Source organism: Syngnathus typhle, linkage group LG13 (assembly GCF_033458585.1).
Source record: "Syngnathus typhle isolate RoL2023-S1 ecotype Sweden linkage group LG13, RoL_Styp_1.0, whole genome shotgun sequence".
Lineage (NCBI taxonomy): Eukaryota > Metazoa > Chordata > Actinopteri > Syngnathiformes > Syngnathidae > Syngnathus > Syngnathus typhle.
In genome coordinates this window covers 13,172,589-13,197,260 of record NC_083750.1, presented here as the reverse complement: position 1 = coordinate 13,197,260, position 24,672 = coordinate 13,172,589, and the positions used below count along the sequence as shown (strand labels likewise).

At 46.3% G+C, this 24,672-nt stretch overlaps 2 protein-coding genes across 7 annotated transcripts in view; both read right to left on the bottom strand.

Annotated features, from left to right (window-relative positions):
- The window catches only part of LOC133165334 (glypican-1-like), a 45,208-nt gene extending 43,841 nt beyond the window's left edge, over positions 1–1,367 (bottom strand). The window contains exon 1 of the mRNA XM_061294896.1: positions 804–1,367. Coding sequence (XP_061150880.1) covers positions 804–963 — 160 coding nt within the window. The 5' untranslated portion in view covers positions 964–1,367. The remainder of the gene's footprint in view (positions 1–803) is intronic.
- Positions 1,368–9,826: 8,459 nt separating this feature from the next.
- Positions 9,827–24,672, bottom strand: part of LOC133165804 (glypican-5-like) — a 60,488-nt gene continuing 45,642 nt past the window's right edge. For all 6 annotated transcript variants that reach the window (XM_061295695.1, XM_061295697.1, XM_061295699.1 and 3 more), the window contains 2 exons: positions 21,346–21,484; positions 9,827–11,985 (listed from right to left, as the gene is read on the bottom strand). In XM_061295695.1, coding sequence (XP_061151679.1) covers positions 11,804–11,985; positions 21,346–21,484 — 321 coding nt within the window. In that variant the 3' untranslated portion in view covers positions 9,827–11,803. The remainder of the gene's footprint in view (positions 11,986–21,345; positions 21,485–24,672) is intronic.

The following is a 24,672-nucleotide window of genomic DNA, read 5'->3' as shown; positions in this document are numbered from 1 at the left end:
AAATCGAGCTTTTTCGATTCTTCATTTTCATGCCGTTTTTTTCTTTCGGTCTTGCGCGAATGTGCTTGCGCTATTCTATATGCGCAATGTTATCCATTCACCGTTTGCCTTCCCGACCCAGATGTTGTTTTAGCGATCAGCGAACGGCGTGGGTGATGTTCGATTTTTTTTTCATGTGGGCGTGCGCCCCTACTGGAAAGATTCCTGGCTACGCCTCTGGCGATGAGTAACACGGTGCTCTCACAGCTCACACTCAAGTGACTGGCTGCTGCTGCTCCTGCTGCTCATTTATCAAATGAAATGAATTATTATTTAGAACAAGCAACGGTTCCTAGCAGTCAGGCGCCCGTGCGCCCGTGCGTGCGTTCGCAGCGCCGAGAAAGAGCCGCTTCAACATGTTCAACGTATTCCTGATCTTTCCCAGAAGCTATCATGCTTACATCTTCTTAATGTGTATACACTGACTTCAGTTCGGCATTGCCACACACAACATATGCAACATGTGTTCGAACGGCAGATTGTGACACTTTGGATAGATGCTGCTAAATAGATATTGAAACTAAAAGCATTCATTCCCATTCATCTATCTGTTTTACAATGCATTTAAACCTGAGCAAATCATGTTTTGGATGGATCAATATAATAATCGAATGCGCACTTTGTTCCCATTAGACTTGAACAAAGGGACGTGCAATAAAACAGTGTTTTGGTTTGTTTGTTTTGTGTCACTTTTTTCAAATCATTTTTGACAGCTCGCGGTGCATTCAAGGACCGAGTCAAGGGTCGGATGTGTTCACACTCACCCGATATTTCCGACTGAGGAATGCCGTTCACTGCGAATCCTTTGCCGGTATAAAAGTGCCTTATATCCGAACAACTCCTGGCTTTGCTGGCGCCTTTGTCCCCGCAGGCTGTGGCCGTGAGCGAGCACAGCACCAGAGCTGCCACGACGAAGGAATCCATCCCGGCGCAACGTCAACAGTCAAGTGCAAAAAGAAAATTGAGGAGGAAAGCAATTGAGCAAAATACAGACTGGAGACAGTAGTCTCTTCGATCAACTCCCTGCCACTGAAGTGACGGCAGACGTCCGATGCCAAAAAAAGGGAGCGAGAAAAAAAAAAAAATATATATATATATATATATATATATATATATATATATATAAATATAAAACCGCGTCACGCGGTCCGCTAAAAACGAGTCCACACTTTGTTTTAGAGGTCCTGCTGAGAATAGGGCACTGACAATGAGCTATAGAATCAAACAAATCAGTCCACTCAGAAATAATCCAGCATGGAGTTTGACGCTCTTGCGCAGCCCATGCACGAAACGTCTGGACCGGCAATTAGGACGAGCCGGGAGGGAGTGAAGGAGGGAGGGAAGGAGGGAGGGAGGGAAGGAGGGAGGGAGTGAGGGAAGGAGGGAGGGAGGGAGGGAAGGAGGGAGGGAGGGAGGGAAGGAGGGCGTTAAGGGGGGTGGGGGGGGTTCTCATCTGTACTGGGAGGTGCGCACAGTTAACGTCAAATGCTCTGACGCGCCGTGGGAACACAAGTAGTGTTAGCTGTACAAGTATTATAATATCAAATCAAATATACAATCAAAACAAAGAGTGCACTCTAAAGCTGGCGTGGACATACATATGTCTCCCTGCTCCAACATACCCAAAAGAGGTCATTTGATGCAAGTGTGTTGCAGCAGGTAGACCGGAACCATGAAGGACACAATTGGTCACACCTCTTCTAAATGAGACTGGCTGCAGTTTGCAATGACATCTTGATTTTGTCCCAGGTGAGCTGGAGGTAGGCAGACCGGAACCATGAAGGACACAATTGGTCACACCTCTTCTAAATGAGACTGGCTGCAGTTTGCAATGACATCTTGATTTTGTCCCAGGTGAGCTGGAGGTAGGCGTGCCCGCCCTGACCCATCATCCCGCGCCCTCCCGCCATCGGTACAGAGGAGGTCAGCGCTGATCTTCCTCCTCACTCTGCTGCACACGTACATGCGGCCGGCCACATCACTCCTCGCGGCGCAATTTCGAGTCCCAGCGTGCCTTTCACTTGTCACCTGCCGGAGCTCCCCCGCTGGGGATTTTGGTTCACCTTCACCAATATGTTTCTTCTCGTGTTCTTCTCCTCAGCTGTGTTATGGTGTGCAAAAGCTCCAATCAGTTTCTCCAACATGGCAGGCCCAAGACATTTGAAACATTTCAATCACATTTGTAGGCGACGGTGCCGACGTCTGGACAAACTGGAATTACTATGTCTCTTTTGAAAAACGAAACCTAACGTATTGTACTGTAGAGTCAAATAAATGTGATGGGCACTACGTCCCAATCTTCAGTTGGAGTGTTTGGCTCTGCTCTTCCTGTGCGCTCTTTGCATTTTTCCTTATGCTTGTGTTTCTTTTCTCCGGATACTTGGGCTTCCTCCCCATGACAAAACAATGCATGGGAGATCCATCCGCCCGTCCCTCCGCCCGTCCATTCGTCCGCCCATTCGTCCGTCCATCCACCATCCATCCATATCCATCCATCACTTATTAAAGGATATGAACAGAATCAGTCTAACCCCTCACTGGAAAAGAATCGAAGCAAATTCTGAGACTTGTCATAGAGGGACTGAAGAGTCGATATAAAAGGAGGGGGGCCCTGATAGTCCAATCTTCTCCAGAGGACCCCCAAGTGTCAAGACTATTCCACCAAGCACTTTAAGACTGGTTGGGCAAACTTTCCTGAGCACTCCAGGACCCTGATGCTGAACTGGCACCCCCAAGATGCGTGGGCCGTCAGTACGTGGTTCTCCGTGGCCTCAATGACCTCCTCCCACGCCAAGTTAAATCCTCACTGACCACTAAAGTTGAATTGCGCTTGGCCTGCCGGTACCCATCAGCTGTCCCACTGGCTAAAAAGGCCTCCTTCAGCTCGACATTGCCCGCCCACTGGGGATGAATGTGAGTGAGAAAAGTTGTTTGCCTGCCCTTTGCCCAAAGGCGACTGGCATGGGCTTCGACTCACTTGCAACTGTAATGAGGATGGATGGATGGATGGATATGGATGGATGGATGGATGGATGGACGGACGGACGGACGGACGGACGGACGGACGGACAGGGCGGGCGGGCGGGCGGGCGGATGGGCGGACGGATACACATGGCATAGAAACTGGATCAATTTCATCTTGCAAGGGCCTGAATGACAGCATTTTTTCATATCAGCAATGGTCACAAAATTCAGTTCCTACCAAATGGAGTGCAGCAATATACAGGAGAATAGATTCAAAGGTGAAATCCAAGTGTATTTGAACTCTCCCTATGGATCTAGCTAAACATTTTCATTCACATACTTGATGATCAACAAGACTTTCATTCAATGTGGAGGGGGACAAAAAATCCCTTTCGTCACGTCGGCGTGTGTGTGAATTGGAAGCCGACGGTCTGATGATGCCACTGGCGTGGGAGATGCTTTTTATGGATCGTTTGTGGACGAGGCCGCCGCCACGCATTATGGCTTTGACACATGGAAACGCTCGCTCGTTGCTGGAAATAAGCATCGAGCAGTCACACAAACACTAAAGTGAGAAGATGGGAGAGGGAACGGCAGGAGGGAGGGAGGGAGGGAGGGAGGGAGGGAGGGAGGGAGGGAGGGAGGGAGGGAGGGAGGGAGGGATGGATGGAGGGATGGATGGATGGATGGATGGATGGATGGATGGATGGATGGATGGATGGATGGATGGATGGATGACATTACAACGTGGCTAAATTGCCATAGTGCGCTACATAACAAGATGTTGCCACCAAAGTAAATAACTTGAAATGGAGGATACTTTGATTTTACAATTTTTCTTTCCCACCCACGTCAAATCAAGCGTATTATTTGTACCAATGAACACATTTGACCCCAAAATTGGCATACCCTAGCATGAAAATAGTAACATGATATTTCATATCATTTAATATGACAAAATGTGAACGTAATAGGCCCTACGTACAACTGATTGAACTGATTGTTAGCCTCCTTACCGTCTGTCATTGCAAGGGAAAGAACTGTTTCCAAGCGAGCAAATACCCCCAAAAGGCATTTAAGGCATCATTGTGAAACGATTCCATGTATCGAGTCAAAGATTTGTCTTGAATTTTTTTTTTTTTTTTTTTAAATGTCACATTATTACAATTTACAATTGTGAAAATCACCAATGTTTGCTTCTTGTTGGCTATTCTGCTAATAGGGCTCGACCCCGGAACGTCACATGAGCAGAGAGGAACAAGCTGGCTTTAAAGAGTGTTACGTTTTGGGAGGCACATGTGGCCATAGTTCACTAGTGGAGAAACTGATTGGCCCTTCACTGTCTGCCATGAAGATCTGTATAATTAACGCTCGCTCAGCAGCACAGCAGCCACGTTTTCTTCCCATTGAAGTTTTATTGGACCTGACCATGAAAGGCCTTCTAATGAGGACCAGGAAGCAAGGGGAAGCTGGGGAGACCAGCGAGAGCGATAAAAGAAAAATGATGGTGACTGGGGGCCCGATTGAGGCAAAGAACTTTCCACATCGTCGTTGTCGTGATGCCTCAAAATCGTATTGTGCGTGGCCTTGTGCTAGCGTCACAGCATGACCTACATTTCAAAGTATGCTAATAGCCTTCCCTTCCAGACTTACCTCACAATGTCAACATCAGGGTTAGGCTTGTGATCTCTTCCCTCTTTGACATTTCTAGCGGCGGGACGCAGAACCAAAGCCAACCGTAGTGACGAAACAAATAAAGGACACAAAGAGAGCGCTTACAACGATGACCTAGACCAAACCACACTCAAGGTGGCTGATTGATTGAAAATCAAACCTTGTGAATTGGAAGTCACACAGTTTTTTGTCGTTGTCAAGTCACGACTCATTCAAATGGTAACTCTCGATGACATCTTTACCACTACGTTCATCTTCCGCAAGTTCATGTGTGATATCGCCCGCCGGTCGTGCAAGACGTTGACTGACGGATGATTCAAATGAGAACTATTGGGGCAATCATATGAAGCATGATAAGAAGAGAGAAAGGGGGCTATATAAATATACAATATTCAAAGCGAGACGAAAGAACTGCAGCGATAATGCTTGACTTCTCGGGGCGTCACAAATGAGAAATGTAGCTTTTACTAATCAGAGAGCAATTCTCCTTTGGAATTACTTTAGGATGGCGCTCGGTGGAGAAAAGCTGGACGATTAACCCATTTATGGAGACGGCCACAAGAGAAGCTGCCACTCACGTTTTCCACTGCAGACATTTTGCAGCATTTTAAAAAGGCACTGCTTGAAATCCAGAGCCAATTTAACACATCAGGTCAGAACACCATACTGATTCTCATACCGAGAAAAGAAAATGCAACACAATCAAGTCACCGCAAAGCAATTTGAGACCACTTCTTTTTCTCATATCTATTTTGAGTCAAAGTTGAAGACCTTGGCAGAGGCGCAGATTAATTGGAGTGATCCTCGTGCATCGTGTCATCTCCTATAATGACACTTTATTAATGTGCTTGTGAATACAATAGCCTGAAGGACTCCTTGATTGCATTTGGTTCTGTTTGGACTATTAGGTCGTATTTATTTGCAATTCATATTCCATTAGTTCATAATACGTGAGTACAAAGTCTCTAATTGATCAAATGCCTAATCTCTTGTCGCAAATTTGAATCAACACCAAAAGAGTGCCGTTAGTAAACCAGACAAATTTGAATGACAAAGAAAAACAAAAAAGATGAGGAAGTGAGTCAGGGTGATGTGCGGGTTCTCACTCACCGCTGGCAATGATTCGAAAATGTCCACGTGAGCACGAAACATCAGGTCCACACTCTGGCTTTCCAGTCTGAAATGATTCAAAGAAAAGAACAAGACGAAAAAATAAAAAGATACAAATGAGACAAAGTAGTAGCTAGAAAGAGCGATGCGCATTTGTTTCCAACGGAATTGTTGGCCATCTCAAATACTACATTCAGTGAAGAGTCGTCTCACTCACCTCAACTCGGTTGTTCGAGGTCAGGTCCAGTTGGACAGAGGCAACCTTGAAAAGCGTGCTTCCTGGCGCCGTTCTCAGCCCCCCACCAAGAATCCGTCATAATTAAATCCTACTTCCATTTTGGAATAACACACATTCCTCTCGCCTTCCTTTGCGCTTTGGCACTGGAGGGCTCACGCGCACTCACTGTTTAGAAGGAGAAGGTCCAATGGTGAATTGAGTGGCAACGTGCTTTGGCCTCCCATCCCCACGCAAAATGAACTTTCACGAGCGGCGTGTTGAAGTGGCGTTCAGGCGGAGGATTCGCTCAGCACCTGTTGTAAATGCAAATGTCATAAGCATGCCTTTGGGTTCTTCTTCGAATGCTACTACGTGGTATATAACGTCGGCATGGTTCCTGTGCGGACCCTGTCATTAGGTTTGCAGGGGAAAAAAAAAAAACAAAAACGAGAAACTATTAGGAACCAAAAATAGGGTTAGCGGAGGAGAATGACAAAAGACCAAAGGGAGAGCCAATGAGATTTGAGGAAGGTGGAATGACACCCAAGGGATCCAGGAGAAAAGGCACAGCGGCCGGCGGGCGCTCATTCATCTCCAGGACACCAGCGAGTAGCACGGCTGCGACTTGACAAATAGAGCGAGTCTGACGGGGAATTGAACACGACGTGATGACCGGCCTTGTGCGACTGCCATGCACCCACGCAGATAGTATACGATTTCTCATGATGGGAATTGATCCGTGTGACCAATGAGGAGGACCAGTGAAGCAATTATCATCATTTTCTTCTTCTTTCTTTGGTTTTGCTCAGCTGTTGCAGGTTTGACATGACACTCTGCGTTGCGTTGCTAATGCTCAGAAATGCAGTCAAAGGGAAGGTTCGAGTGGAATTGCGTCGGCAGCGGGAAAGCGGGGAGTGGAAACGGCATCCGACGCAACATTGTTATTTGTCATGATATCTTTCTTTTCTTTTCTACGTTTCGTTATAGTAGGTACTGTAAATCTTGGCCACTTGGTATAGCTGCAGCTAACAGCTAGCAAGTACCCGAGTAAAAAAGAAAAAGAAAAAAGCAATTGATTTAGGATAAGCATTTGATATCTGTTTTTTTTCCAGGTGCCTGTGCCTAGATTGTCCTCCAATCCTGCACTGACCCTCATCCTTTTTGTTACTCCCATAAAGTGGACGGTAATACATTTCACGTTCCACTTGGACATTTCCCCATCTATTAAGAACTCCCCATTTCCATCCAGTCCCTTTCTAAATGGAGTTAGGGTTAGCATGAAGGATTTCGGGCTCCCTAGTTTGAAACTGGCCTGAGTATACGTACATACACAGCTACTGGGTTCTGCCGAGACCACGATGCACGCAGGAAAAGGACAGACAGACAGCCTATTAGTGTCAGAGCGTCGACAGTTTTCGCCGAGTGGACTTTTGTTGGCAAATGTTTCGGACGTGCGCGCGACTGCGTGGATTAGACGCGTGTTGAGAAGATGAGGTGCGGACTTGGCTGAGCCGGTGAGACACAAGCGCTGACGCGTACTGCCATTTCAAATAGACCAGACAGACAGCTGAGCAGCTGTGACCTCACGTCACCCCGACTCTCACTTACACTCGCTGGCAGTATTCCTGCCATATGCACACCAGAAGTGGCAAAAGTACTTCAGCATCTCCTGAGAACGATGCACAGTAGGACTAAATTGATACTTGGACTTAGACTAGGGTTTATTTTCCGGATTATCTTGTGAATTCTTTACCCGTCCAAATATGGACGAGATTTCCAAAATACACGTCCAGATGCAAGGAAATAGTCTGTATAGGTCTATCCTCCTTCGGTGCAAAATCAAAAGAATATTCCGCCGGAGCAGCGGCCCTGAACGTTAGCTAGCCAAATAACCTGCGCCGCCATGTTTACTATATCGGTGTTTACTTTCTCTGCGCAAACACAAATAGAAACAATGAATTGAACGCCTCCTTTTAGGCGCTCAGTGATCTAGAGAGTAAAAGCAAAAAAGTGAATCGGGAAATAAAGACATCCATCCATGTGTCTGCTACAAAGTGAAAGTTTGAACTTTAACTTACATCATTGACATCCATGAATTGATTTGTGTCGCTTGAAGCAAGTTTGTTAAACAGAGGACGACACATTGCTGGAGGGGAGGGGAGGGGATTGCTTTGGGGTCAAAGCTATTCAATTCCAACACTGGCAAGGACCAGGCACGGGACACTTTTGGCCGTCGTCTGCTGCCGGCCAGACGGTCGCGGCACGAAACAGGGATTCCAGGGATCCAATGCAGTCTGCATACGAGTGCAAGTCTGCAATTGTGGGAGCGACCGGTTGGATGAAATCACCGCTATTGGGGCACATACTTGAAGAAGCGTGCGGCCACTGGCCGCTCTGCCAGGAAAGTGTCATGAGTTATTTGCGCTGATAGGCTGATGATAAAAACAGTGTGGGTGTGGTGGAGGCTTCAAGTGCCTCTGTCGCCTGAAGCCGAGCCATTGAATTCCTTTCCTCAAACCGATGACGGGAAAAAAGACCCAGCCTGGACTCTTTTAAATGGACACCGAGCAATAATTGGACCTGAAACTACAGTGGAATCCCCGTTCCAGGACATTGGTTGAACTCCAATTCCTTTGGACTTCAAAACAATTCTCCGCATAGGAAAAAGAGATAGTCGTATTCATTGTCTTAATCGATCCCAGCAGCCCATTTTCCTTAGTATGTGACTGACCCGCTTCTACTGCGTGTACGTGAACGTTAGATGTTTATGGTCCAATTCGATGGAAAGTGGAAGATTTGACCCCGCTGCTCGATACGTGGCATTAATGAAATATGTGAAATATGACAGCAAAATCCATCTCACGCTGGATCCATCTCAAGGGGAGGCCATTTTGCTGTCGACTGAAAATGACATCACGGTAGCCAGGTGACTGATCACAACCAATCACGGCTCAGCTACAGAAAACGGTGAGCCGTGATTGGCAACTGCGATGCTATTCTCATTTGACAGTGAGTGGCTTTTGCCTGTTCAATTCATATGCCAAAAACAAAACCATCCAAACAATCAGTTAGTTGGGCTGCACAACGCTGCAAGCCGGCCAACGCTGCCTCCGTCAGTGCACAAAGCTACTTGTGCACATTGGATTTCTGCTGCAAACACCAACCAATATAGCCTCTTGGATGCAAATGGAGAAGGTCAAACAGTGCAGGCTGCATACACAATCACGACTCCTCAGCTTTGGGAAGTAACGGCAGTAGTAGCAGTAGTAGCGGCGGCGGCGGCAGCAGCAGCCTACTTGTTTGCCGTTCCTAAAATGATTTTTCACAAAGCCTGCCTGTAGTGAAGTACTAAGACAATGAATGGGTTCATTTCCCGTGTTGTTTCAAGATGGCTTCCTCTCTCAATCCATTGGTTCTCGCTCTCTCTTCAGTCTTGACATCATTATCCCCAAAAAGAATGTCCTTTCTCCCTGACATGCAAATCAAGCAGTGTCTTGATTCAAAGTGGTGCCAGCCAGCCAGCCAGCCAGCCAGGCATTGGCATGGTTTGGTGCATTCCTCACAGCTACATGTTGAGTTTGTTCCTTTGTACCTTATCCTTGGGCTTGTGAGCATTTACACGTTTACCCTCCTGAGGTTTGCCGTGGTCTTTTTCACAGCAGGTTTGACAAAATGAACATATCCACTCATTCTGTTCATAAAAGATCCGGACTCGTCCGCTTGTTTGTTTTGGTGTCCAGCTACGAGAAGATTCCCCCAAGGCAAATAATACAAAGCAGAGCAGAGCAGATTGAAAAACAATGCAATAAGACACAAAACAAGTTCAGTGACGTACATTTATACACATGCGACAATATAGTATGGCGGACAGTGACCCGTGTGAGGGAGATGGGGAAAGAATTTAGCACAGAAGAAAACGGAACACCCATGCCTCATTAACCACATCTTACAGACTGGACAGCAAAGACAATCTATCCTTCTAGCCCGCGTTAACAGAGAACGGAACTGGACTGGACTGGAGACCAAGCCGTCCGGACCTAACGGAGCTAAAATGTGCATCTTTGAAGCCTGGCTAGCCTTAGTGCTGTATCAGGGTGGTCACGCTGAAAATACATTCATTGACATCACGCTGAGTATACATTCATGGACATCACGCGTTTCACGAGCTGGATCGGAGACATTGTACAAGGAGAGCGAGCGAGCGGCTTGCGTGTTCAGCTTCTTCTGCGCCGAGACAAATACGGATTTACTTGCTATCTATTGGATTTGTGAGGAACGTTCGGCATTAGGGTGGGTTGGGGGCATTTCTGTTATCGTGACTGCTTGAAAGAAAAACATTTTCAGCATTCGAACAGGACACACAATGAAGTCATTAAGAAGGGCTTGCACAATGCCTACCATTGTGCTGAATCTGGCAAGAGAAGCACCAAACATTTGAAAATGGTTTTCAACACTATTATGCTTCACAAACTTGTTGTTGTTGTTGTTTTTTATGTCAAACGCACAGTTTTGATTTGCGTCATGGCAGCGCGAAGAAAAAAAAAGGAATGGAAGAGAATGGAACAAAATCAAATCATCATTTTTAAAAAAATCAGATGTGTATCCGATATCGGCCTTTTCAAACTGTAGGGTTAATAGAAAGATACGAATCCGGTGTCGTCGAAATTGACCAATCGTGCGCACGCTCACATCTGTCCCGACAAAATAACAAGAAAAACGACTGGCTGTTGAACTACAACGCCAGCGTGGATGAAAAGTGCTGCATTGGAGAAGTGTGAAGAATAAATAAGCAATTGCAAACGACAGCCACTAGCGTAAGGTGGAAGTCATGTCCGATTGTTTTCGGGCGGGCTGCGGTTAACCGCAGTTGAATACTACAAAGGCAATCCATTTTGGAATTCTTACAGGGTCTTTAAGGATTGAGGGCAAATCATTCCAAGAGTGATTCTTTTGACACTGATCCTGCTTGGATGAACATTTTTTGACAACATGCATTATTTCCACAAGCCAACACGCAAAAGAGGATGCACGCTAAACATTCCTAAAATCAAATCACATCGTTTTCCTTCCTTCCTTCCTTCCTATCACATCCCTGTATATTCAGAGCAGATGAGCAAAATCAGCTCATAAAGCTCCATCAGGCACTAAGAGCTTTAGGCTGAACACTCCGCCTGCCTACGTACGTATATATACAGTCACTTACTATAAACACCTCGTTGCACGTGCGCGAGGGCGCTCACCTGCACACTCGTTACATTCTAATCCGAGCCAAGATACACAGTCATTAGAGGATATCAAATTTGCTGTTCTGGCTCGTCAGACGCCTGGAACGGATTTATCAATCTAGCATGCATTCCATAATCCTCACACAGGAGAAACGTTTTCAAAGGAGTTTTTCGGTGGGGGCGGAAGACGCTGCAGTGCTTTGCCGTGGCAAAAGGAAAGAAAGGTACAAAGAAAAGTACGTGTATGTCAATTGTCTAAGGCCTCCCTCCTACATACATAGTCCTCACTAGAAATGCCGCCAAGGGCGTGTCTTTAAGAGTGAACGGTGCCGGCCGAGCTGTGTCCATCTCCACCGTTTCATGAATCCAGAGGGCGCGCTGGGGAATTTGTGCAGGAGATCGCTTTTAGCAAACACGTGGCGAGCGCCACAACGGGACGGGCAATCTGCCGTCTATAGTTTCACTTCTTGTCATCCAACAAGATGGAGCAGTCGAAAAATGCTGGGTGTGGGTGTGGGTGTGTGTTGGACGTTAAAGTCACTATGCACTTTCTTGTAGCGGAGTCCCAGAGACATCAGAATAGGGTCCACTGTGAGCAAAGTGCAGCAAGGAGCAGCGCGAGGCTGCAAGGTCCCGGCCAGCAGATTGACGGGGAGCCTCCGATCACCCGTACCGGAGGGGGCTTGGCTGGGTTCTGCTTTGAAGCGTCCAACCCAGGCCCGTTGGATCCAACTTCACCGGAGCCTTTTGGGCGTACTGTAGAATCAAAACCACAGGAAATATTGGTCATTTGAGAGTTCAGGACCCTATCGTCCTCATTCTTGGGGACCGCGCCGATCGCAGCCACCGATACCGAAGGCGAAGAAAGTCTGACATTGAGCGTGTTGTTTCGTTATCGTGTTGAATGAAACGGACTTCGAAACGATATTCCATATTCAGTATCGAGGGGGACCTCCAAAAGTAAATACTCGGCCGCGTGAAAAAAACTCATCAATCACTTGACTAACAGGTTGTCTCAATACATTTTCAGTCAACAAGAAAAGCCTGCTTCATCACTAACATCTAAAGAGGCTGAGCAAACATTGCATAAGGGGAGGGAAATACGTGTATCAAGGAGTGCCCATCCCCAAAGGCTGAAGGGGGGTGGGGGGAAACAAGTAATGACTGGATGAAAGATTGCAGTGCATTGTGTCAACTGTTACAAGATCTGTAATCTGCCACTGTTGGAAAACGAGGTCAGCTTTTCTGCTGATCCCACTCAATGCCAACGAACCAAATCTCTCACGATGGATGCAATTGTGGAATCAATCGACTGTGACCTTACTGGCGGCTGGCGTTACAAGAATACAGCCGTGACGTCTCCGAAGCCCTTCGGTCTTGACGACTTTCAAGTTGGCCGTGAAGAGACACAAGCAACACACAACAAATGATTTCTTTTTCCATATCTCCACACCTCTGTTGTGCATGTGTGATAAGGGCTAGGCCGTCTCAAAAGAGAGTGAATTGTTTCCAGCATACGTCGTTGTTTTTATTGTCCCGGCTGACAATAGACAAAGACAGCGTTCATTCCAAATCTGATAGCGCTTATTGTGTTGGCTGGAACTGGGCTGCATCTCACCAGGATAGCCATGAATAGAGAAGGTAAAACATGCCCCACACAAAACGCTAAATCACTGCATGTTCACCAGCTGCCTAATTATGAAGACATTCCTGCCAAAAGAAACAATTAACTTGCAGACAATCACGCTGCCAACTAGTTGAAGTGTTTATTTGCTACTAGCGAACACACGCCGCACCAAAGCTTTGTGAACTTTAACACAAATTGGAAGTGATATCATTTAGCTCAGAGTGGGCGGGCCAATGCGAACTAAACCGCTCAAGACCAATTCTTGCTAACAGCTGTGAAAACTGGACAAACTACGTCATGCTATTTACACCAGAGAGAGAGCGAGAGAGCGAGAGAGCGAGAGAGCGAGAGAGCGAGAGAGCGAGAGTGCGAGAGTGCGAGAGTGCGAGAGTGCGAGTGCGAGAGTGCGAGAGTGCGAGAGTGCGAGAGTGCGAGAGTGCGAGAGTGCGAGAGTGCGAGAGTGCGAGAGTGCGAGAGTGCGAGAGTGCGAGAGTGCGAGAGTGCGAGAGTGCGAGAGTGCGAGAGAGCGAGAGAGCGATTATGCAATCAAGCATGTTGACACATCACAAGTGCAATAATTCGTTGATTGTCCTTTGAGCAATCAATGAACTGCGGTGTGTTTAGCTCTCGGTACCGAAGCTAATTATAGCGCTTTTATTACTGTGTCATGTCATTCGTGATTCAACTAGATGGATGAATAATGAAGTTGACACCTGCATTGATGTAAAATCAAGAAGTGTATCTGAGCAATGAAGTCCCTTAAAATATGCAAAGGTGTAAAGACAAACATCAAGGAGGCCAGGTGGATAATGGAATGTGATGTTAGCGTAATGACACAATGTTAGCAGATTGAGTCATGCTTCATAGAGCTGGCTCAGATGATAATGATGAAAATACGGGGAGGGAAAGGATGGAAAAGCAGGCGATGATGGTTAGGAGGGGGAAAAACAGTAGGTTTGCTTTCTAAGCAGCAGATTGAATATCCATCATCAAGGCAGATGGAATCCATCAATTCAAGGGTGTGCGATGGCATATAGTTTAATTTTGCATCATTCACAGACCCGACCGACGCCTGTGACGATGAATAAGGAGGCTACTGAAGTATGACAAAGTAACCCAAGGAAGGAAGGAAGGAAGGAAGGAAGGAAGGAAGGAAGGAAGGAAGGAAGGAAGGAAGGAAGGAAGGAAGGAAGGAAGGAAGGAAGGAAGGAAGGAAGGAAGGAAGCAAGGAAGGAAGCAAGGAAGGAAGCAAGGAAGGAAGCAAGGAAGGAAGGAAGGAAGAAAAGGTGTTGCTATGACCACGTACTAGGTGAAGCAGAAAGAGAGTAGGATGTAGCATAGTGCTCTGTTAGAGAAAAAAAGCAATGCAACATCAATCAAATGAGATTGGTGCTTCGGTTTTACATGACGTGAAAGTAGGACGTTGAATGAGCGGGAGAATATTTTCATCAAGCCACACTCCAAAAGTGTGGTTTGTTCCACTCTGCAATGGTGTACTGCAGCCTGGTAGACGGGACCACCTGTCTCATAATAGGCTCATTTCAATCATGATTAGAGGACGGGGTGCAAAGTGTGATAACCGTCTCAAAGTCAACATCAGCCGTTTGGAGAATCAGGTCGAGCGTCGGTGGGCGCTGTTGCTCAGGTATTTCCTGCACTGGCAATTTGTCACTATTTCCTGTTTTTCAATATAGAGGTAGAAAATAATGCATGTTTTTTTTAAATCCTATTCACTGATTAATCAAGAGATTGATCGATGATCAAAATAAGCGTTTGTTTTAGCCCTCTTGCAAAATCCCCCTTCATTTGGACCACTCCAGATGGAGAGGCTGTTTGGGATTTTTGGACACTCATTGGCCAAAGAGCAAGCAACAACAGCTGCTCCGAGGACGGGCTGCACCGCCAAGAGAGGATGGATGGATGGATGGATGGATGGATGGATGGATGGATGGATGGATGGATGGATGGATGGATGGATGGATGGATGGATGGATGGATGGATGGACGGACGGACGGACGGACGGACGGACGGACGGACGGATAGACGGACGGACGGAAGGATGGACAAACGGACGGATAGAGAAAAAGGAGGATGCGGAAAAGGGGTTGAAAGGTGAGTGGGATAGACAACACAAAGATGTCTACCAAGGAATTCTGGGGGGTAAAATGATTGCACGATAACCCAGGAAGACACCACATTTGTTTTACTTTCTTCCACTTTCTTTTTGATTTTATCCTCCATCTGATGCTTCCATAATATGTGAAGAATGTTATCTCCTTGTATTATGAAGCTATTGAAGAACTAATAAAATGCGCAGAGACTTGGGGCAATGTGGGTTCTGTTTGCTAGTACGTCTATTTATGCGAGTGGTTTGAGGCGGACGGCGCTCTCCCTCGGTTGGACAATAGCCGAGGAATGGCCTTACTACTCGGCAGCTTAGCAAGTGCATCTGCTCCAAGCTGAACACTTGCAGCCATAAAACCACAAATAGCAGCATCAGCCGAGGTATTTCTTTTGTCTTCATCGCCCATTTCACATCTGCTTCAAACTTGTTTATGTTGCAGTTTTCAGTTCCAACTCAACGAGTGCAGACCTCCCCTAAGGCTATTGCTAAACATTTCTTTTGCTCCAATGCCTAGTTCCTGATCTATCGACTCGCACTTTGAGCCAACATATGGGCAGGAATCTGTCAGACTTGCACATGACATTGTAGTCAAGTCAACTCAAAAGAAAAACAACCTATTTGAGAGGGCTCATTTATTATAAGGTGGCATTTAGATTTGACTCTGCCATGAATGGATTTGATTGCATGCGTGACAGGTTCCATCCCAAAAGAAATAAGTTTGGAGGTTTGATTGGTCGCACATTGTGGGAATGTTGGTGGATGACACTAAGCAACTTTGCTCCACCTCCCTCATACTGCACATATTCTCCTCACTCGGTTCACTCCCTCTGCTGACCTTGAAGGTCTTCTCCCTCCGCTGGGCTTGATGGGAAACGGATGCAAACGGCGGAAGCAAAGGAGTGTGTGCTTCTCGCTCGTGGACAAGGTCATTGCAAGGTCTGCCTTATAGCGAGCGATGTGGCATTAAGATGAAAGATGTTTGACACGGTTGGACCATTTGTAAAAGCAGATTGGTGAAAGTGAGCTGGAAGACCAACGTACCGATCGACGTAGACTCGCTATATGGTGAACTTCATTTGGCTATTACCTGATCATTTCATCAACTGTGCACTGAATCCTTATTGGGTACGTCATAAATTGACCAGGGACCATCGTCGAGCTCGTAAATGTATTTGCTTTTGTCCGTGTCCGACTATCTCTTCTGCTCAACCGTTACAACGTGTGACCTTTCTGAAATGTTGGCTTGTGAGAGCAACAGCCTCTCTGTTTCGGCTAAAGAACAAAAAAAATGCCGAGCGGTGTAAGGTTCCTCGCCTCCTTTTAAGTGGGTGCGCGGCTTGAAGTCGGAGCTCCGGGCGACACTCGGCAATCTATAACGGAATGTCAAGGGAGGCCGATTTGATTGAAGCGGTTGCCTTACGTACACTGGACACAGGGCAGACTATCAATGTGAAGGTTGAAAGTCCCTTACTCATCAAAAAAGACTCTTTCTTTTTTTTTTCTCCCGAAAGGTATTGCTCGCCTTTGTAATCATTTCGGTGCCAGTTAATGTGCTGGAATCTTTCGCTCTGTTCTTTTAACTGGAAACTATTTGACTGATCACTGGCAAGACTGGAAATTGGTCACAAACCGAGGGTGCCTAGTCTGTTATGAACTAGACTAGAAAGACAGGATTGTTTTTTCCATTTTTGAGGTATGTAGCCCAGCATTGGCGCCAATAACAACTTTCACCAAAATATAGGAACCCAGACAGACTGGGATCCAAACAATCACGAGGTACCCCTACTTCACTTGGTTTCCATCGAAAATAATTCAAGTGAAAGGTAATGACTTTCTTTTAAGAACATTGATGGCGGCTAAGTGGACCTGCACAGACAGAGCTATGACCCAACTCCATGCCCTTTTGCTTTGGCTCACAAGCATGCATGCGTACATTTAACATTCCACAGGTGGGTAGCCAAAAGTCATTTAGCTCTTAACTCACAAACACGAATCAAAGCTGTTAAAGGTAAAGAAAGGATGGACAAGGAAAGGATGCTTTGACACTCTTCATTAGGGGCCATCCATCTCTGTGCTCACCGTCTATGTGGTTTTATGCTAACTAGGGGCGACCTCATCCTCTCTAACTAACCACCTGATTTTCTACTTTAAAGCAAAATTGATGTGTCTTGGAAAGTTCCATCTGGTTCACAGGGGACATAAGACTGGTGGCCCCATGGGCACTGGATGGGCCACTCAAGGGGCAGAAAGGGGCCAGCGATGGGGCACGCATCCAAGCCTAGCAACAGGCATGGCTGCACAGCAACTCCTGAGCAGGGGTCGCTGCGACGGAATCTGCTCAGTGCCATACTCGAGCATTGGACTCTTTGGCAGGATTAGGATTTACTCCCTTATGCAAACACAGTTACACATAGAGAAACAAACAGCAAAGGAGGCCCTGGTTTGGGGGGACTGTGACCTCCACTAGTCAATACAACAGATTCTTAAAATGGAGAAAAACAGTCAAAGGTTTTTAGGCAAGAGAAATGGGTTGGATGGAACAACACACTTACAGTATATTGCATCCTCCAAACTCTGACACTTTGCATTCCCCTCCAGAGGACCTATTTCAATGATATGACAAGAATCCACACCTCACACGCCATATGCCTAAGTGCTTTGTCAGGTGCTAGTTTGTCCTTTCAGACAGACATGCGTGAAGGATACGGCTATAAACTGGCTCTACTTTAGTGAGTGTCGATAGTCATTAGGGTGCTGCCTGGCTGCCTGCCCTGCCCTGCCTGCCTCCCCTGCCTGCCCTGCCTGGCCTGCTCAGTAATACACCAAAAGAGCCTCCCGCACTGAGGTGAGAAAGTGCAAATAGTGTGAAGTCCTTGTGCGACAAGTCTCCGATGAATTCAACCGATTTAACTTATTTCTGTTCTCATCTTCAAAGTGTTTGTAAATCACAAGGCTTGAAGGGAGGGAGGAAGTTGGGCTGTGATGTTATAAATGTTTTATTTTGAGGGGGTGAGTTGCCTGCTTTGATGTCATCTCTTGCATATCAGACTTTTCAAATCAAATCTCAAAGCAGCTTCCTTCCATATGAGATTTTGGAGGACTTATAGCAAGAGGTCTGCAGGACTTAGAATGTAGTGTCTATCACCCAACATTGAGTCCATGTTGTTTACTCGACTAAAACCCATGTACATGAATGTTAAAGAATGACTAATATGCGTTGACCGGTCAGGTCTCGCCTATCCAGCAGGCAGGCAGCCAGGCAGGCAGCCAGGCAGGCAGCCAGGCAGGCAGGCAGCCAGGCAGGCAGCCAGGCAGGCAGCCAGGCAGGCAGCCAGGCAGGCAGCCAGGCAGGCAGCCAGGCAGGCAGGCAGCCAGGCAGGCAGGCAGCCAGGCAGGCAGGCAGCCAGGCAGGCAGGCAGGCAGGCAGGCAGGCAGGCAGGCAGGCAGGCAGGCAGGCAGGCAGGCAGGCAGGCAGGCCTGAAAGTCCACCCAGCTAATTGCAGCATGAATTACAGATTTAATCATAAGGCTTTAATGACCTTTCAATGGTTTAATGAAGGGACTGTAGCATTACTTGAACACAAACATATTCAGGATACAAGTCAATGCAGCAAGTCCATACTTGACTTGGCTCATTGCTGCCACATTGCATGAATCGACCACGCATGCAGTGCTAATGTGAAAAGAATTCAAATGTCCATTTAGGCCAATTCGGCGTTGCAAAGAAACAAGTTGACTTCCAAAGACAATTCCGACTACATTTTCACTCATCCTCACTCCCCTGGTCTGAATTTAAGTCAAACAGGCTGAGACGAGGTTCAAGTTCATCCTTCTCCTGTGTTTTTCAATATCACTGGAATGTCTTTTGCTTGCTTATGCTTTTATTTGTTCAGTGTTACGTTACAACAGTAACAAAGGCTTGTGTGGAGCTTGGGCTGTGCTCAACAGGCTCACTGAGGTTGCTGGCGCTTCAGCTTTCTCAATCCAAAAGCCCTGCAGCCAATTCAGAGGATGGGCCTTAACTCATTCACTACTCCCATTGACGTCAAAGATATGAACTGGGCTAGCAGTGAACGAGTTCATAACGGAGCGCCAACGAACCCCTCACTGAGTAGCTGCATCTGGTCAAGTCTCTGAGGAGAAAATGTTTTCACCGTTGAAAAGTTGAGTCTATGCCGGCCGGACAAGTGGCAAAGTGCATTGGGGTGTAACGGCAGAGAATTCGGCAGACAATCAAATTCGAGTTCAATCCACTAAAGTCACATCTCACACCGTGTTTACGAGTCTCGAAAGCAAGCTAACCATCTTCCAAATGTAACCTACTTGGAAAGGTCCTCTTCTAATGCAATATTCTCGCTAAATGAGCCCATTTTCCGAGACCTACCTGAGCTCTGAGCGCTTCTTGTTACTACGCCATAAGGTTTCAAAGAAGCATTCCAAATTCTGACTCCTTGGTATCAATTTCACAAATGTATCAGGTCCTCTTAACTCTTAACACTTCCTTTGGTTTATTACCTGTTGCCACTGAGATTCTTGGTGAGAGTCCCCAAGGAGTGCTGCAGGGGCTCGATCATAAAGGCTTCACTGACACTGCTTAGAAAGGAAATGATGATGCTGGCTAATGAGAACCATTATGCTTTGATGACTGTGCACCTAGGGAGCCCTTCCAGCTCCAATCCTCTCTCAGTGCCATAAAACCACAGGGCAGAGTGTGCCAAGCCATGACGACAAACAAAAACAAAAACAAAAAAGGGGGGGGGGGGGGGGTAGACCACTGCAAGGCAAGATGGAAGGTGACATAAAAACAATGGAGGTGGCTAGCCGGGCAAAAACGTGGATAGATAGAGTCATTCCGGTAAGATATAGCAGGGACTGCAAACAGTAGATTTGGAGATCTGACAAAAGTCAACTATTCCTCCCATATCCACCTGCGGACCAGACCCTCGTCCTCGTCCTCGTCCTCTTCCTTCCCGAGCAAAGCTGTCTTCTTGAAGCTTGCTCTACCCCGGAGCATCAACTCTAACACAAATAAATAGTTTGGAGTCTTTTTTTCCAAAAAGAGTAGAAAAGCCACACCAGAGAACGAGCTCATAGTAACGGCAAGGGTGAGGAAAGCTACAGTTCACTGCAGATTCACGGATTTATTCTCTCGGCTGTGGCCACGACAGCTGTTAATGTGCAGGCCTTGCCACATAAAGTACACTAACATGTCTCCAGGCTATATATATATACACGTATATACATATACATACATATCATTAGCCTGTGAAGTGCAAGTGATTATAGCAGAATGTGACAAATCTGCACGCTTCGTATGCAGGAGGTCCAACAATGTGCTGGCCATCTTCTCAGTGAGACTTGCAGCATTTCTATCACATCTAAGTGATAAAGGAGACAGTGAGTCTGCTCTCTGTAGATTAGTCATGTTCATTAGTTTGCTAATGAAGTAAGTCTCTCTTGCCAGAACAATGGGCAGACTTGCCCCCTTTCAATATGGACCTTGTCACAGCAAACAGATGGAAAGGGAAAATGACTCTCCAATGTAAAAAAAGACCCCAAACTTTTCTAAAAGATGAACAATAGTATTTAAGTCATGTGTTGGATTCAAAACGGAATGAAGGAACATTTGAATAGGACTTCAACTTTGTAAACCCTTTGTAAGATTTTGCAAGACAGATAATACTGGTTTCCAAAGTGAGTTGAAAGAGACTTCACTGTGAGGTCGAGTATCACCAAGCCTTCATTTTTACTTTGCATTCTTTAGTCATCAACAAAAAAGGGGCAATCAAATTTCTAAAAAGAGCATTTGATAACATGAACCTGTAAATGTTGGCTCAATGTTTTACTGGCCTGGCCGCACTATTGATTTCTACTTTGCACACCGACTAAAGGTTTTTTTCCCGTAAATCTCACACGGTGGCTCGGATTGATTCTTCACCGGCGATAGAGCTCTAAAAAAGGCCAGCGTGTTTTATCCACACGGTAACAAGGACAAGGTGGAACTGGCGTTGGAACAGATATCGATTGTTACATGCTCAAACTATTGCCAGTTTGGTCATCAGACATTTCTTTGGTGAGGAAATTCACAGGAATTGTTCATTTTGATGACAATGATTTTGAAACGTGATTTACTTCTCTACTAACCAACTCTGATCTTACTCGGTAGTGGATTAGACTTTGGTGGTAGAAAACAAAGGCAACGCAAGCCCGAACAACACCCACCGCGCCTCATTTCATGTTCATCCAAAAGACTTGTTGTGTCAAGTTGTGAAGGCACTCCTGGGAGGGGGCGTCGGGGTGTGTTTTTGACACCCAAGTCTTGCAAAGGCGCTGTGCGTGCGTGCATGCGTGCGTGCTACTCACAGGTTGGGTCTTGACCGTCTCCCGAGGCTTGACATCCGTCTTCGTCATCACAATCGGCGCTGCTGCCCTCCGTCTCGCCGCTGCCCAGCTCCTCCCAGGCCTCCATCTGGCCCAGATTTGGGAATCTCTCTTGGGTCTCCTGGATGACAAAGACTTTGTCACACGGTGGAAGTGCAATGTCACTTGGACACAAAAATGAGCAATCGTCCAGGATTCCCACAGCAATCGATTTCCTATTGCTCTGAATTGCATAGCGTAATGAAATCAGGTCGGTCGGACGCACGCTGGAGTAGAACGTAGCAGGCTTAAGCGTGACATGCAAGTCATTTATTGGAAGGGTTTATGACCAAATGTGAGACAGGTGGGTTCCTGGTCCACCATTTGGTGGACAGTTATTATCCCTATTTTAGTTGCAGCTTTGCTTTTAAGATTGGGTGTAATTTCACTATCCACCACTGGATGGCGGCACCCTTATTTAGCTGAGAGTACATTTGAAAGGAAATAGTGCATTGAGTTCAACATAGCCTGGTCTGGTTTGTCAAAAACGTCCTCTGCTGCGATCCTGCTTTTTACACCTACAGAGGATGATTTGAACTGGTATATTTTTGGCCATTATTCTTGGTGAACATTATGGGATGTTGACTGCTTGTTGGACGATTTGTTGGCCGCAAACACATCAGGGGATCGGTGCACTGTTAGACTGCATGCGCATTGGTTTGGGGTTATTCGCTCTCAGTCTGTGGGGATATATTCTTTGAGACGGGAGCGTCCTTTTGAGAAAGCAGGGGACATTTCGCTTCATTTTAAGCGGGCGGTGTCGGTCGGCTGCGAGATAAGGAAAAGAGCTGCCTGCCCTGCCCTGCCCTGCCCTGCCCTGCCCTGCCCTGCCCTGCCAGAGAACTATTGAGCAGTACAGCTGCCAACAACGTGCCACGAGCAGTGAAGCAATGTTGAAAAGTAACCATGGAATGCGACGGCACGCTGAAAAACGAACACGTGAAAAGGCAGGACATGTTTCGGCTCGATTTCATTGAAGCGACACGATGCAGCACTTAGCGAAAGGTGTCCAATCAGAGTGATACCACATCGCGTGCGTGATTCATAGACGGACATCAAATATAGGAAAGTCCGTTTCAAAGTGTTGTTTGTGAAACTGGGGAATACGTTATTTGACCTAAAAACAGATTGAGCTGCAATCGCTCACTGATCTGTGCATCGGGAGGTAATAGAGGCAGGATTTATTTCAAAGACGGAATGCGCAATCGTGCGACTATTGCGGTCAGTCCTTCGGCTGCATCTGGAGACTGTGAGATTGGAAAAAAAAAGACGGGCTGCTTGAAAAAAATAAGAGCTTGGTTTCTATTCGAGGTGTCACAATTAATCCATGAATCTATTTGTTTCGAGACGTTTGAAGATCCTAATCTTCTGATTCCAGGCTCTCACAAGTAATCGTTCTTTGAATTCTCCAGTCCTTCATGAAAGCAGTCATTGATGGTTTGTTTTCAATCCAAATGAGACATTCTCATTTCACTGGAAAAGTCAAATCCTTCTTGTGCGATATGGCTTGACTATTGTTTGGTTGTTGTTGTTTTTATCACTATACCAAAGAAGCATAAAGAATTGGTGAATAAACAGTATTTGGGGAAATGTGTTTTTGACTACACTAAGGCAGATGCAATTGTCTCCGATTATTTGATTCATCGATAGAATGGTCGATTCTAAGGCCATTCGATAACGACAGCCCAGTTCACATGTTTGGCTACGCTGATCAAAGTCAAAAAGTCAAAGTCTGCTTGATTGTCAATTTCTTCACATGCCAAGACACACAAAGAATGCACGAAATGAAATGAATCGTGACTCATTACAGCCTAAGCAATTTCCATTTCGAGTTTTGGCTTTCGCAGCATGGGGCCAGAACTAATGGGACCACCTGCGGGCGGCCCCCTCTTTCGACCCGTTTCATCACTTCACGTCAGACCAGAAGCTCTCCTGACACAACAACAAAGGCATCTTTTTTACAAGGTTGGAAAGGATCGCCGCTGTTGGCTGTGAAAGCGGAAGACAACAAACAGCTCGGGTTAGCATGAGGAAGCGGACAGACGTTACATTATTATATCGTTACTTTTAGTTTGAACTGGTGGCACTTGGTGCCACTCAAAGCACATGACAGGGAAGTTGAGTCCACATTTGAACTTAACGGCCTCATTTCCTGCTTCTACCTACTCTGAGCAGAAGACAAGCTATTGATTAGCAAGCTAACAGAAGACAGCGTGACCTTTGTAAAAAAAGAGATGAAGTATTTACGATATGTTACACTAATCAGGATATTTAACAGAAGACGGAGTGTGATAAGAAAACTGCTTGCGGGAAGACACCGAGGGGAACCCGTTGACTTTTTTTACCCCTTCTTACATTCTTTTTCACAATTAAACTTTCAGCTCGACAACAAATGTTGCTAGCCAACAGCATCCTGATGGGCGCTTGCGTATTTGGCTAATAACAGTGCCTTGAAGTGTCCGTTGAACACAATGGCGCTTGGCCCAGCTGTCCTAAAAGCATTATAATTAGAGAGAGAGAGGAAATCAATTGAGACGTGTTGCTGTGGAAACCTCGGTTCTTTCGGGACAAAATTGCTGCTTGGCTCATGCCCAAAGCAGCGGGTGACTGTTTGGATTTTGGAAAAACAGCCAGCTCTTTGCTTTGCCTTTTAACCCCAAATTGCACATGGAAATCATTTGGTGGTTGAGCCACAATGATTGTCCCAAAAGCTTCCGAGAAGAAGCGCAATCACCCAACAACGTATTGAGCATTTTAGATGTCTCACACACCACAAATGATGTGGCAAATTCAACCCAATTCTTACAAGACATGTAAAAGTGACAATGGCAAGAAGCTTCTTCAGTACCGCTCTATCGAATTGTTTTCTTCCATTGGCCGGGAAGATAGTCGGTCGGCTGCGTTCACACCCGCAACGACGCAAACGGCCATTTCTAACTGCGCTCATCTGTAAGGAAACTCCAAAGAGACATTCACACACGTGCTTCGCTAATGTCACACGCCACCACACTGGGCCCAGGCGAGAAAATCCAAACACACTTTTTTCGGTGCATGTTTAAGGTTATTCACCACGTGTGTAAAAATGCGATTTGGATACATTTGCTTTGGACACGGCCATTGCACGAACCCAAACCCCCGGGCAGGCAGGCATTATTTTGTGAGGATTAATGATGCCTGTTACGGCCAAACAGTCTTCTGGAGAATTAATTAAAAGCGAGGCTTTGACCGGCAGTTCATAGCTTTCGCTCTCCTGGTGTGGACATACTGGGA